General features: G+C 53.2%; 1 protein-coding gene across 26 annotated transcripts in view; it reads left to right on the forward strand.

Moving 5' to 3' along the window:
• Window positions 1-13,961, forward strand: part of MAPT (microtubule associated protein tau) — a 66,781-nt gene that overhangs the window by 46,207 nt on the left and 6,613 nt on the right. For 12 of the 26 annotated variants that reach the window (XM_068166436.1, XM_068166437.1, XM_068166431.1 and 9 more), the window contains 6 exons: window positions 1,478-1,598; window positions 2,208-2,258; window positions 2,858-3,123; window positions 7,280-7,372; window positions 7,508-7,600; window positions 13,114-13,195. In XM_068166436.1, coding sequence (XP_068022537.1) covers window positions 1,478-1,598; window positions 2,208-2,258; window positions 2,858-3,123; window positions 7,280-7,372; window positions 7,508-7,600; window positions 13,114-13,195 — 706 coding nt within the window. Of the gene's footprint in view, window positions 1-1,477; window positions 1,599-2,207; window positions 2,259-2,857; window positions 3,124-3,714; window positions 5,883-7,279; window positions 7,373-7,507; window positions 7,601-13,113; window positions 13,196-13,961 lie in introns of those variants that run through there. The other 14 variants (XM_068166440.1, XM_068166454.1, XM_068166455.1 and 11 more) reach the window with 9 other exon arrangements.

Here is a 13,961-nt window from a genome sequence, read left to right on the forward strand (position 1 = left end):
CGATGCCTTTGCCCTGCAGCACAGCAAAAAGAATCTCATTGTTGCAGGGTGTTACCTGCTCTCCCTGTGGCATTTCAGGTCTCTCTTTGCTCTCCCAGGCTTTTCTTGGTTTCTGCAGCTTTCTGCTGGGTGTTCTGGGTGGGTTGGCTGTGAGCAGCAGCTGTGTTTGGGATGCGCCGCAGCCAGCCCTGCCAGGTGCTGCATGGAGAGCAGGAAACACACCAGCTTGGTGGCTTCCACGGAGTGAAAGGAGCTTGGAGCTTCCCTTGGTGGTGTTTAGTCATCCAGAGGCACCCACGGGGAGGGGAGGAGCCAAGGTGGCAGGGCACAGACAGTGGGGTGTGGGCTGGCTGTGAGAGGGATGGGTGACAGCTCTGCTCTGGTTCCCTGCTGCCTTGGGGCTCGTCACTGGCACTGCTGAGGCCACACCATGAATCCTGGGTTCAGTTTTGGACCCCTCACTCCAAGATGGACATTGAGGGGCTGGGGTAGGTCCAGAGAAGGGCAACAAAGCTGGGGAAGGGTCTGGAGAACAGGGCTGGGGAGGAGCAGCTGAGGGATCTGGGGGTGTTCAAGCCTGGAGAAGAGGAGGCTGAGGGAGACCTCATTGCCCTCTACAACTCCTGCAAGGAAGCTGGAGCCAGGTGGGGGTTTGGTCTCTTCTGCCAAGGAACAATTGACAGGATGAGAGGAAATGGCCTCAAGTTGCCCCAGGGGAGGTTCAGCTTGGACATGAGGAACAGTTTTATCCCCAAAAGAGTTGTCAAGCCCTGTCCCAGGCTGCCCAGGCCAGTGGTGCAATCCCCATCCCTGGAGGGTTTCAAAGCCTTGGAGGTGTGGTGCTGAGGGCCATGGTTTGGTGGTGCCCTGGCAGGGCTGGGTTGCTGGTTGGACTCTCTGACCTTCAAGGCCTTCTCCAAAACCAAAATGATTCTGCAGTTGTGTTCTCCATGAGCATTTTATACACAAAGCAGCATTAGAAAGAGACAGATTTGGGGCAGCTCTTCTGCAGGATCAGAAGACAGTAAGTAGCACATTGGCATTGCCATGGCACTGGAGATGCTGCACATGGCACAGCAGGGCTGGCACATGGGGGGCTAAAGGAAGTGCCTCTCTGCTTCTGGAGCCTGGCACTGTGCTCCTTTGCTCCAGCAGTGGATTTGTTTCACTTCTGTACAGAGTTTTACAGAACAGGAGAAACAGGATGGTGAAATGTAGAGACCAAAGGTGTAGGACAGCTGAGTGTGTGGTGAAGGAGGCAGCTGAAGCTGAGAGCTCCCAGGGGAGAGCAGCACTGCCCCTGTGCCGGGACAGGAGCGATGCTGCTGGGACACAGGGTGCGAGGGGGCACATCACCGCTCCCTGCGTGGGGAGAAACCCTGTGGGCTGTCAGAGTGGGGAGCAGAAGGGTTTTGTGTGGCTCTGCTTGTCCCTGTGCAGTTCCTCCTGCATCAGCCTTTCCCCCTTGCACCCCCAGGAGATGAGAGGTGGCACCAAGGCAGGCACCCCGCGGAACGCAGCCGGGCAGAGGAACTCCACCAATGCCACACGCATCCCAGCAAAGACCCCCACGGCCCCCAAGACACCTCCCAGCTCTGGTAAGTGGTGGAGGGAGCCTTCCCCTGCTGCCTCTTGCCTCCAAAGCCTCTGCTTGGGTTCTCCATGCAATCACATAGAGCTTGCCCTGTGCAAGGGCATGGCCAGCAGGGTGAGGTCTGTGTGGTGCTTCAGAGCTGCTCAGCCTCCTCATGGGGCAGAGCCTAGGGACAGGCTCTCTCAGGGAGCCTTTCTGGATGCTGCTTTGTCTGCTCCCTGCATAGAGTTGCCAGTGAGGAAGAGAGGGCAGCTGCTGTATCTCCTTGGGCTTTCCTCCAGTGTGGAAGATCCAGGCAGCTCCCTGGGGGTTTGTGCTTGGTTTTTTATTTTAACCCATCTATTCCTTTTCTCTTGGCAATATTGCACAAAGAGCAGGGGCAAGAGGACTCAGTTCTTCGGTTGCAGGAGTGGAGCTTAGCCAATTATTTCTCAGAGGAAGAAAACCTCCCCCCCCAGAAAGCAGCAGGCACTGTGAATTCCCATGAGAACGCTGCCTTTCCCCTGCAGATGTCTGTTTTGTCCAGTCCTTTTACCAGAGCTGCATGAAACCCATCAGCCCCTTCAGTCCCCAGCTTTGTTGTGTTTAAGCATCTTTCTCATTCATTAAACAGGCAGAAAGGAGCAGAAAAAACCACCTCCTGCAGCAGCCAAGTCCGAGAAAGGTGATGTTCAAGGGGTTTCTTTGCTGCTTGTTGCTTTCCATCTCTTCTCCAAACTGGGGGGGCAGCTCTGAGCTGCTGAGTGATCAGCTTCAGGCAGTTGCATCCCATCATCATCCGAAAGTGCTTCTAAATGGCCAGCAGCAGAGTGGTTTTGAGTTGTCCTTTTGTCCACAACTCCTCCTGCATGCTCGGGGTTGTGAGGGTCACAGAGCACTGGAGCAGGCTCCCCACAGGGGCTGTGGAGTCTCCTTCTCTGGAGACCTTCAAGACCCATCTGGATGTGTTCCTGTGCTGGATTCTATGGTCCTGCTCTGGCAGGGGGGGTTGGACCTGGATATGATCTTCAGAGGTCCCTTGCAGCCCCTAACAGCCTGTGAGCTGTGATCCTGGTTGGGCGGTGGGGAGAGCCTCACACCCAAGACCATTTTCCTCCTGAGGAGCTGGGAAACTGCCTTGGGTCACAGTTTTGCCCTTCCAAAGGGGGCAGAAGGAAAGTGAAACCGTCTGGCACCGAGCCGAGAGGAAGGCGATGCGGGCAGGCAGCGAGGGGGGAAGGGGCTGCGTCCCCAGCTTGCTTACCCTGCCCTTGCCCTCCGCAGGTGAGCAGCCCAAGTCTGGAGACAGAAGCGGTTACAGCAGTCCCGGCTCCCCCGGGACTCCGGGCAGCCGTTCCCGCACCCCCTCTCTGCCCACCCCACCAGCCAGGGAGCCCAAGAAGGTGGCAGTGGTTCGCACCCCTCCCAAATCTCCTGCCTCCGCCAAGACTCGCGTCCAGCCCTCGGCCGCGCCCATGCCCGACCTGAAAAACGTCAAGTCCAAAATCGGCTCCACCGAGAACCTGAAGCACCAGCCCGGAGGTGGCAAGGTAAAGCTGGCCTCTGCCCTGCCAGGGCTCCGTCCGCAGGGACGGCGGGGGCCCGGCGCTGTGTGGGGGAGAGCAGAGCCCTCCGTGGAGCGGCAGCAGCCCGGTGGGGGCCGGAGATGATGTGGCAGGGGGCGGCCGAGCTGCGGCAGATCTCCAGCCTGCAGCTGGAGGTTTTGGGGCTGATGGGGCTGGGTCCTTGTCCTGCTGTGTCCTGCCTGGCTTGGTGCAGCTGCCCTGCAGAGAGGGCTGCAGAGAGCTGGTGGTGTGGCTTGCCCAGGGCGGTGTGGCCGTGTTGGACTGCCTGCCAGGGGAATGTTATTCCCTTGTGGTGCTCAGCTGGGGAGAGCAGTTTGTGTCCTGCAGCCCTGAAGAGCCACAGGATCAGGGCTGTGTTTCTGAACCCTCCTCTGTGTGAGCTGGAGGGGTCCCTCCAGCACCACCTCTGCTTCTTGGAGATTGGACATGGCACTTGGTGCCATGGTTTGGCTGTCAGGAGGTGTTGGGTGACAGGTTGGACTTGATGACCTTTGAGCCCTTTTCCAACCTTACTGACTCTATAACCCTGTGACTCTTCATTGTTGTTACTACCAGGGAGAAGAGACCAAGTGACAGGATAAGAGGAAATGGCCTCAGGTTTCACCAGGGTAGGTTTAGGTTGGATGTTAGAAGAAACTTCTTCACTGAGAGGGTTCTCAAAGCCTCTCAGTGGCTGAATCCCCACCCCTGGAGGTGTCTCAAAGAGGCAGAGATGTGGTGCTGAGGGCCATGGCTTAGCACCAGGTTTGGTAGAGTTAGGGAAGGGTTGGTTTGGGTGATCTTGAAGGTGTTTCCCAAGCAAAAGGCTTCTCTGTGGTCAGTGAGCAGACATCCTGTCTGCTCTCCTCTCCTTCCAGCCTTGGCCTCTTCTCCAGAACTCTGTGGTTCTGGACCCAGCTCTGCTGGCAGGGTCTGGGACTGTGTTCTGTCACCATGTGCTGCCAGGCTCCCTGCTGTCACCGTTCTGGAGTACTCCTGCCCCCAGAGAGGCTGTTCCCTGAGCACAGAGTGAACTCCTTGCTCCAAGTGCTTGGGATCGAGGGTCTTGGGTTGAATTTCCCAAGCCCAGCAGAGGAGGGCTGGGAGGAGGCAGTGGTGTGAGCAGCAGTGTGTGGTGACAGGGCTCCAGCTGTGGTGCTGGCTGCTCAGCACCGCTCTGCGCTGCTCCGCCGTGCCGTGTGGCCGCATCCTGAGGCTTCTCTCAAGCCTCCCCTTGCTGTGTGGGCAGCTGGCTCCCCTGGCTGCTGGAGGTGGCTCTCACACATGTTCAGTGGCAGAGCTGCACATCTGATGGCTGCTGCAGCCAAAAGTCCCTGGGTGCTTGGGTGCTTGTCCTTGCCCTTGGCAGGGGGGAGCACAGCCCTTGCTCTGTGCCTGCTGGTGCCACAGAGCTGTGACAGCCTTCCCCAAGTGCACTGCAAGCCATTTTGTGTGGCCAGGGGAACTCCATAGCTCCACTTTGGTGTGTGGGGAAGCCTTGAGATGGATTCTCTTGCCCATCCCAAACAGCAGCTTGCTTTGCCATTGCCTTATCTGCACTTTTTTTCTGTGGCCATTCACTGGGCAGGTTCCTGGGGAGCACTTTTCTGACCAGAGCACATCTTGCTCTGTGCTGAATCCTGAGGGGGCTCTGGAGCCTGGGCAAGGCTGCTCTGGCTGTTGGTCATGAGCAGAGGGCCAAGGGTGAGGGACTTGTTAGGGTGTGGGGCAGTGATAGGACTGAGGGAAATGGACCCAAGCTAGAGGAGGGGAGATTTAGATTAGACCTTGGGACAAAGCTCTGCCCCAGGAGGGTGGTGAGAGCCTGGCCCAGGCTGCCCAGGGAGGTGGTGGAAGCCTCCTGCCTGGAGGTGTTTGCAGCCAGGCTGGAGGTGGCTGTGAGCAACCTGCTGTGGTGTGAGGTGTCCCTGCCCATGGCAGGGGCTTGGAGCTGGCTGAGCCTTGAGCTCCCTTCCAAGCCTGGCAGCTGTGCCCATGTGTCCCTCCTGCCTGCTTGGCACAGGGTCTGTGAGTTTTCCTGCTGCCCCACTGCTCTGCAGGGATTTTTGGAAGGAGCTCTTCCCTTTCCTGGGAATTGGTTAAAGTGTTTGCTTGTTCTTTTTCCTCCAGCCTTCAAGAGTGGTTTGGGTTTTGGGTTGGTTTTCTTTTCCCCTCTGCTTCTCTGTCAGACAAAAATGTTTATTGTTGTCACAGCTGAATTTGGGACAATTTGTTGCTCTTTGCAGGGAGGAATGAGTGGATGCTCTGTTGGGGGATTTTTGTAGGCCATGAGGCTGCTCTTAGATGAATGGAGCTGGGGAGCAGCAGGGGCTGCTCCCACAGGTTTGGTTTCTAGGGTGATGGATCTGGAGCCTGCTTTCCACACAGGTTTCAGCCCCTCCAGCCTAGGGGAGCAAAGGCACAAGGGGCACACCCCCCCCCAGTATTTCCAGTCTCTTCTGGTATTGCTGCATGGTCTGAGCACTTCTGGTGTTGCTGGATCGCTGAGCACTGCTCTGACAAAGCCTGGCCTGGGAGATCTGGGTCCTGGTTTGCAGGATTAGTTGGTGTGAGCTTGGAGAGCCATGCTGGAGGGAGGTGCCAGCCCCGGTGCAGCGAGGAGCTCTCCCTGCAGCAGCAGCAGGCTGGGGACATCTGGAGCAGAGGGAGAGGCTCCTGCTGGGCCAGCTTCAAGGGTCCTGTCACCCAGGGACCGTGTGTGCAGCGTGGTGATGCTGCTCTCCTGTGGCTCTGTCCCACTCCTGAGGGTTGTGCAGGTTTTCAGCTGCTTGCCCTCTGGGTTATGCTTGGGCAGGCTGCAGAGCCAGCTGCAGGCTGTGCAGGGCCAGGAGCAGAGGCTGCCTTCACCTTTGTGTGGTCTGGAAGAGCTCCTTTGGGGATGGGGGGAGGGATACCCCAGCCCTTAGAAACCCCAGCAGGGCAAACAAGCCCTGAATGGACACAGCCTCTTTGCTCCAAAAACCTGAGTGTGTGGGGACAGGGCAGGCAGACCCTGGGGAGCAGAGGGTGAAGGGGACATGGTGTGGGTGGCACCAAGCCATTGCCAGGCTCTCTCCCACCAGAGAGTGCATGAGGAAGGTGAAGCAGAGCTGCTGCCCTTTGGGCTTGGCCTGTGCTGCCCTTTTCATCTCATCTCCATGGAAGTCAGGAGAGCTGCAGGCAGGGAACTGCATCCTGGCAGCTTTGCTGCTTCTCTCTGTGACTGCAGAGGTGCTTTGAGCCCTGCCCAGTGCAGAGCTCAGACCTCTTCTCCCAGCCCCTGATGGGCACAAAGCTCTCCAGCCAGCTGCACTGTCTGTGTGTCCCATGGAGAGAGGACAGTGTGTGTGAGACCCCTGCAGAGGGGATTGTGTGTGTGTGAGACCCCTGCAGAGGGCACTCTGTGTGTGTGTGTGTGTGTGTGTGAGCCCTGCAGAGGGGACTCTGTGTGTGTGTGTGTGTGTGTGTGTGTGTGAGCCCTGCAGAGGGCACATGCTGCCTGGCACAGGAGCTGGGGCTGAGCTGGCATTTTTCTCTCAGCTCCACCCTTCCTCCTTCCCCTGCAGAAGCTGAGCCATGGAGCTCTGGTGCCTTGCAGTGTTGCTGCCCTGTTCTCTGTTCTGACCAGTGAAGGAGCATGGGGTCAGCTGCTTGTTTCTGTCCTGGAACCTTCCAACCTCTGGTGGTAGCCTGCCCACCTCCAGCTTCAGTTTCCAACCCATAAGCAGACAATCCTTTCCCTCTTGTAGGGATGGGATGAGAGGGAATGGATTGAAGCTTGAGGAGGGCAGACTGGAGGTCAGGAAGAAATTCTTTCCAGTGAGGCTGGTGAGACACTGGCACAGGTTGCCCAGGGAGGCTGTGGCTGCCCCCTCCCTGGAGGTGTTTGAGGCCAGGCTGGATGAGACCTTGAGCAACCTGGGCTGGTGGGAGCTGTCCCTGCCCATGGCAGGGGGGTTGGAACTGGATGAGCTTTGGGGTCCCTTCCAACTCAGCCCAATCTATGAAAACCTGTGCAGGGAGCCAGAGGCTCTGCTTGGCTGTTGGGCCTGGAAGGCAGGTTGCTGGTGTTGGTGCTGGGACCCAGAGTGCAGCTGCAGATGGTCATGTTGTTTCTCACACTCTTTTCTGGCTACCAAAGGTGCAGATAATTAATAAGAAGCTGGACTTTAGCAGCGTTCAATCCAAGTGTGGCTCAAAGGATAATATCAAACACATCCCAGGAGGAGGCAGTGTGAGTACCTCCACACTTTGAATGCACTCTAACAGTTCTGCTGATAAAAAGTGGCATGTTGTGTACACTGAACTGCCAATGCTATCCCCAGATAGCCATTGGTGACGTGCAATGACTCTTTTCTGGCTACCAAAGGTGCAGATAATTAATAAGAAGCTGGACTTTAGCAGCGTTCAATCCAGGTGTGGCTCAAAGGATAATATCAAACACATCCCAGGAGGAGGCAGTGTGAGTACCTCCACACTTTGAATGCTCTGTGACCCCCCCCCGATGACCAGTGGCATGTTGTACACACACTGAAGCACCAATGCTATCCCCAGCTGCCCTGCTGGCCCATAGCCATTGGTGACGTGCTGGCATCTAACCCCATTAACCCAACCAGTCGTGGTTAGATGGACCCTTAACAAGTCCTGTCCATGCCTGGCATGGACAGAACCGACTGACCTGTGTAGAAGCCATGTCTGTAACCAAACAGCCTGTTAACCCCAAGCTTTGACACTCCCTGGAGGGCTCCAGTGCGTCACTGTCTGCAGGACGGGCGGCCTCTAGCAGACAGCGACGCAGGGGCTGGGCAGATCTCTGAGCAAACAGAGTCTGTGTTGCTTGAGGTACTGCCCATGGCTCCACACAACACCTGAAAGCACAGGTTCCTGCCCAGGTTCCTGCCCAGGTTCCTGCCCAGGTTCCTGCCCCCTTCCCACCAGGCAAGTATGATCCAAGCTTCATCCTTGCTACCGAATGTGTGCGGCGGCGCCTGGGGGGAGGCTGAGCCTGAGGCAGTGTTGAGCTCCTTGATTCCAATGCTGACATTTCCAGCCAGCCCCGGGCAAAGAGCTGGGCTCAGCCTTCAGTCACTGTGCCAGAAACCTGGAGAGACTCCCCTGAGGTTGGTCTCTCTGGAGGCAGCATTGGGGTCCAGGAAAGATGATGGACCAAGGAAGGTGAATCACTGAGACCCCAACCAGTGCGACCCAGGCTCTGTGGCTGGCTGCCCTGTGGCCCTCTGAGGGAGCTAACTCATGCCAGTGGATTCTTGGTGCTGCTTTGGACCTCTCTGGATGCCCTCCCTGAGAAACTGAGCATTGCAGAGGTCTTGGCACGGAAGCATTGGGTTTGCAGCCTCCAGCTCAAATTTGATGTCACTGTCATTTATTGGTGGGGCCAGAGGAGCTGCTTGGAGGAGGGCACAGCTCTCTGCAGCAGGTTCCACGCTGGCTCTGCTCTTTCTTAGCCCAGGGTCCTGCCCTGGCTGGACTGGCTGGTGCATGGTGCCCACTGGTGATGCCAGGAGCTGGTGTTCATCATCAGTGCTGTGGCTGGTGAGGAGCTCCAGCACAGGGTGGTGAGCTCCTGCCTTTCTCCACTGGCAGCTCCCACCAGGGGCAGTGCAGTTTGCAGCTGGCTTGAGCATTAGGTGGATTTTTGGCTGGAGGCTGTCATCCCTCCCCAGGCTCTCATCACTCCTGGTGACTGCCTGGCTGTGTTGACACACAGAGAGCAGCAGCTGAGCTCTGGGTGTGGGTGCTCAGAGCGAGGCCCAGTGCTGAGGTGGCTGCAGAGGCTGTCCTGGAGCAGAGCTGTGCTGTGTGGCTTCTCTGCTAGAGGGGCAACAGGAGGCCACTGGCCTTTGATGGCCATCACACCTCAGTCCTCTACCATGCTGTCTGCAGGGACTGCCTGCCCAGCCACTGCTGCTTCCAGAGGAGCAGGAAGGGGCTGTTCCTGCAGGAACCTGGGCTTGGGTCCTGGCTGTTTGAAGCCAGTGGATGTTCTGACAAAAGCTGATGGAGAGAGGTGGGATCCCCAGGTCTCTGGCACTGCTTTCACAGGCAAGCAACTCTGTACCCCCTTTCCTTTCTTGCTGAAATGGGGAGGAGCCTTCTCTGCTCCCCAGCAGGATGGGAAGGGTTGATGGAGTCCTGTCTGTGAAAAAGGGAACTGGAGTGAGAGCAGAAAGTTTCAGTTGCTGATGGCTGCCTCTGCAAATGGGAGCCCCAAGTCCCACTGGTGCCCAAATTGCTCCCAGGCCCTTTGGGGTCATGGCTGGGACCAGGGAGGTGCCAGCTGCCCATTTTGGGGGTCTGTTTCCTGCCTCCTGGCTGACTCGAGCCCTCCTCCTGCCTGGGGCATTCCACCTGTGACCTTTTCCCAGCACTGTCTTCATGTCTGTGTCTGCGATGTGCTCCCAGGCCCTGGGGCTGTTCTTCTCCCCTCTCTCTGTCTCCACTCTCTGTCAGATGTGCCTTTTGGTGAGCATTGGAGACAAGGCAGTGCCCTGCGAGCTGCTGGGACACTGGCACCCAGCTGCTGCTCCCCACTCCTTTTCCTGGCTGTGTGGTGGAGGGGAAGTGTTTCTCAGTGCTGGTCCTGCACCGAGCTCTGAGGGTGATGGGGCCAGCAAGAGACCTGAGGGCTGCACCTTCCCCCTGGGCTTTTGAGGCAGCACAGGCTGCTGGGGTGCACTGCAGGGTGCTGAAACCTTTGTGCTGCCTCTGGGCCTCGGTGGTCTGGAGGCTGCTGGGAGGAGTCAGCTCCTCTGCAAAGGTCCTCTTGGCGCTGGCACATCCTGAGATCTGTGAGAGCAACCTGCCCGGCGTGGTGCTTGGGGAGGACACCGAGTGCAGCACATCCTCCCCCTGAGCTCCAGGGAGTGCCAGACACTGCCCAGTGAGCAGGAACCAGCTCTGAGGTGCTGATGATCAGATTGCTCCTGCACAGCCCCCACCGACCCCAGCAGCATCTCCTTCACACCCGGGGTGGGGGCAGTCCCAAACCGGGGGCTGGGCTGCCTGCTGGGGCTGTGGGGATGTCCTCTCACCCCCTTGTCTCCTGCTCCTGCTGTAGTTGGTGTGTTTGTGCTTGGGGTTGTGTGGTGTTTGCTGTCACCAGTGGTCCCAGACCTCTCCAGTGTTCTCCTCCAGTGTGGTGTTTAACTGCTAACATCACCACTAAACAGCTCCACCTTAACCTCCCTCCTGTCTGCGTCTCCTTTGTCACTTGGTTGTCCCTGCTCAGGAGGGCTTCCAGTTGGGGGGTGGGGGGTTGGGGGTGGGGTCCTTCCAGTGGGATTCTGGAGCCCTTGTTGAGAGTTCCAATGAGTAAACCCCACCTCAGACGCACACCCTGATGCCCTGAGATGCTGCTGCTGTGGGTCAGGATGTCCCAAGTGCCATTCGAATTGATGTGAGGAAGAAGTTCCTCCCCAGGAGGGTGGTGAGAGCCTGGCCCTGGCTGCCCAGGGAGGTGCTGGAAGCCTCATCCTCATCCCTGGAGGTGTTTGCAGCCAGGCTGGAGGTGGCTGTGAGCAACCTGCTCCGGTGTGAGGTGTCCCTGCCCGTGGCAGGGGGGTTGGAAGTGGCTGAGCCTTGAGCTCCCTTCCAGCCCTGACAGTTCTGTCGATGATTCTGTGATGTGATGTCAGCTCCTTCCTGCAGACACTCAGACATCATCATTAGTAGTAGTACTACTATTATTACTACTATTATTACTATTATTATTATTATTACTACTATTATTATTACTGTTATTATTGTTGATGTTATTATTGTTATTATTACTAGTATTGTTGTTGTTGTTACTATTATTACTACTATTATTATTACTACTACTATTACTATTATAGTGATTGTTAATATAAATATAAAATAGTAATACAAGATAAATAATAGATAGAAAAGATAAATAATATAACTAATAACAATATAATGATGATTATTAATCTAGTGACCATTATCAATAATATTAATATGACTAGATAATATTCCTAAAATGGTAATAAAATGGAAATAAGTAATCCAACTGTAAAAGGCATTAATGATAATGACACCGTGGTTGTTATTAATCTAGTGCCCGTTATTAATAAGCATATAAGTAGGTAATATTTATTAAATGGTGAGATGTAGTAAATGAATAATAAAACTTAAAAGGAATTAATGGTAATGTGGTTATCAATAGAGTGATCATTATTACAGTAATGATGATGATGATGCTAATATAATAATGATTATAATAATGATGCTAATGACAATATTGATAATAATTATCATCATCATTATAATGATTAGCATAATGATACTAGGAATGATTATTGTAATAATGGTGATCATGATAATATTGATAATAATAATAATAATGATACTAAGAATGATTGTTACAATAATGATGATGATAATGATAATGATGATAATAATGACACTAAGAATGGTTATTACAATAATTATTATAATATTGATAATAATTATTGGAATGATTATAATAATGATACTAAGAATTATTATTATAATAATGATAATATTGATGATAATGATTATAATGATTATAATCATAATAATGATACTAAGAATGACTATTACAATAATGATTATATTGATGATTATCATCATTATAATAATGATACTAAGAATTATTATTGTAATGATGGTAATGATAATATTGATGATAATGATTACTATCATTATAATGATTATAATAATGATACTAAGAATTATTATTGTAACAATGATTATAATGATAATATTGATGATAATAATGATGATTATAATCATTATAATGATACTAAGAATGATTATTGTAATAATTATGATAATGATCATATTGATGATAATGATTATTATTATCATTATAATGATTATAACAGTGATACTAAGAATTATTATTACAATAATGGTGATGATATCGATAATAATAGTGATTATAATAATACTAATGATTATTATAATAATGATGGTAATGATAATAAAATTGATGATAATGATGACAATAATGATTCTAATAATGATAATAGTGATAATAATATAGCTAATAATAATGGCAATAATGATTCTAATAATGATTATAATAATATTGATAATTATAATGACAATAATAAAGATTCTAATAAGGATTGTTATAATAATATTGATAATAATGACAGTAATAGTTATTTTAATAATAATATTGATAATAATAATGACAATAATAATTATTCTAATAATGATGATAATAATATTGATAATAATGATGATGATAATGACTCTAATAATGATGCTAATGATGCTAATGATGATAACAACAACAATGCCAACCTTTTACCTGAGTCTGTTGATTTCTTTTTGCCTGCGGTTTCCATTTCAGCGTTTGCCACAAAAGCTTTTATTTTGCTCTTATTTTTGTTGACCTTTTTGTTTCTTTTTGCTCACTCTTTGCAAAGAAAGAAAGAAACCAACCAGCCCCAGAGAGGTTCTGTGCCCATTGATCATTTCTGTTCTTTCAGTTTTTGTGGACATAAGCTTTATGTTTTCCATCAGAAAAGGTATTTGGTGGGTTTGGTTTTTTCCTCTTCTGTTTTTGGTGGTTTTGGTTTGGGTTTTTTTCCCCTCTCTCCTCTCTGGTGCTTCTCCTTGTGGATGATGCTGTATGCAACTCTCTCTTCATTAATTGCCACTCCACTTGGGTTTTTTTTCCTTCCTCTCTCTCTCACTTTGAGCACTTTGGAAATCTGCCTCTCCTCCCCTCCTCGCCCCTCTGGAGGGGAGGCTCTCGTGCATGCTGGGTTGTTAAAGAGAGGCTTCTGCACATGGCCATTAATGACCTCCCATGTCTGGGGACAGCTCTTCTGGTGTCATTAATCTCGCTGGGGGGGCGGGTTCAGCTGTCCTTTCCCTCCAGTGCAGATCAGGTGCTGCTGTGTGCTGTGCCTCCCCCTCCCCAGCCTGCCCACGGTGCCAGCCAGCTCATGCCCTTCTCCTTTCTCCTACGGGCAGGTCCAAATCGTTTACAAGCCAGTCGACCTGAGCCACGTCACATCCAAGTGTGGCTCCCTGGGCAACATCCACCACAAACCAGGTATGGCCGGGCTGGGGGCTGAGCCTGGCAGCTCACAGGGCTGGGGGCTGAGCCTGGCAGCTCACAGGGCCCAGTGCTGATCCTTGGGAGCTCACAGGACCAGCTGCTGATCCTTGGGAGCTCACAGGGCCGGGGGCTGAGCCTGGCAGCTCACAGGACCAGCTGCTGATCCTTGGCAGCTCACAGGGCTGGGGGCTGAGCCTGGCAGCTCACAGGACCCGGTGCTGATCCTTGGGAGCTCACAGGGCTGGGGGCTGAGCCTGGCAGCTCACAGGGCCCAGTGCTGATCCTTGGGAGCTCACAGGACCCGCTGCTGATCCTTGGGAGCTCACAGGACCAGCTGCTGATCCTTGGGAGCTCACAGGGCTGGGGGCTGAGCCTGGCAGCTCACAGGACCCGGTGCTGATCCTTGGGAGCTCACAGGGCTGGGGGCTGAGCCTGGCAGCTCACAGGGCCCAGTGCTGATCCTTGGGAGCTCACAGGACCCGCTGCTGATCCTTGGGAGCTCACAGGAATAGGTTTTGATCTTTGGGAGCTCTCAAGGCTGGGTGCTGGCCCTCGGCAGCTTTCAGGCTGTGTCATGATGTGCATCTGGGGATGGGGAGGGGGTTGGGGTAGTGCTGGGCGTGAGGGGAGGCACATGGAGCAGAGAGCAGAGGGTCAGAGTGAGCCTTGCAGGTGCTGGACACTGTTCCTAGTTCCATCCCTGCCAGGCCCTCTCCAGTCTGCCCAATCACTCTGAGTTCAGGGATCTGGTGGGATCCAT

The sequence above is a fragment of the Melanerpes formicivorus genome, unplaced genomic scaffold (genome assembly GCF_026170545.1).
Source record: "Melanerpes formicivorus ecotype bairdi unplaced genomic scaffold, bMelFor1.0.p_v2 SCAF_100, whole genome shotgun sequence".
Lineage (NCBI taxonomy): Eukaryota > Metazoa > Chordata > Aves > Piciformes > Picidae > Melanerpes > Melanerpes formicivorus.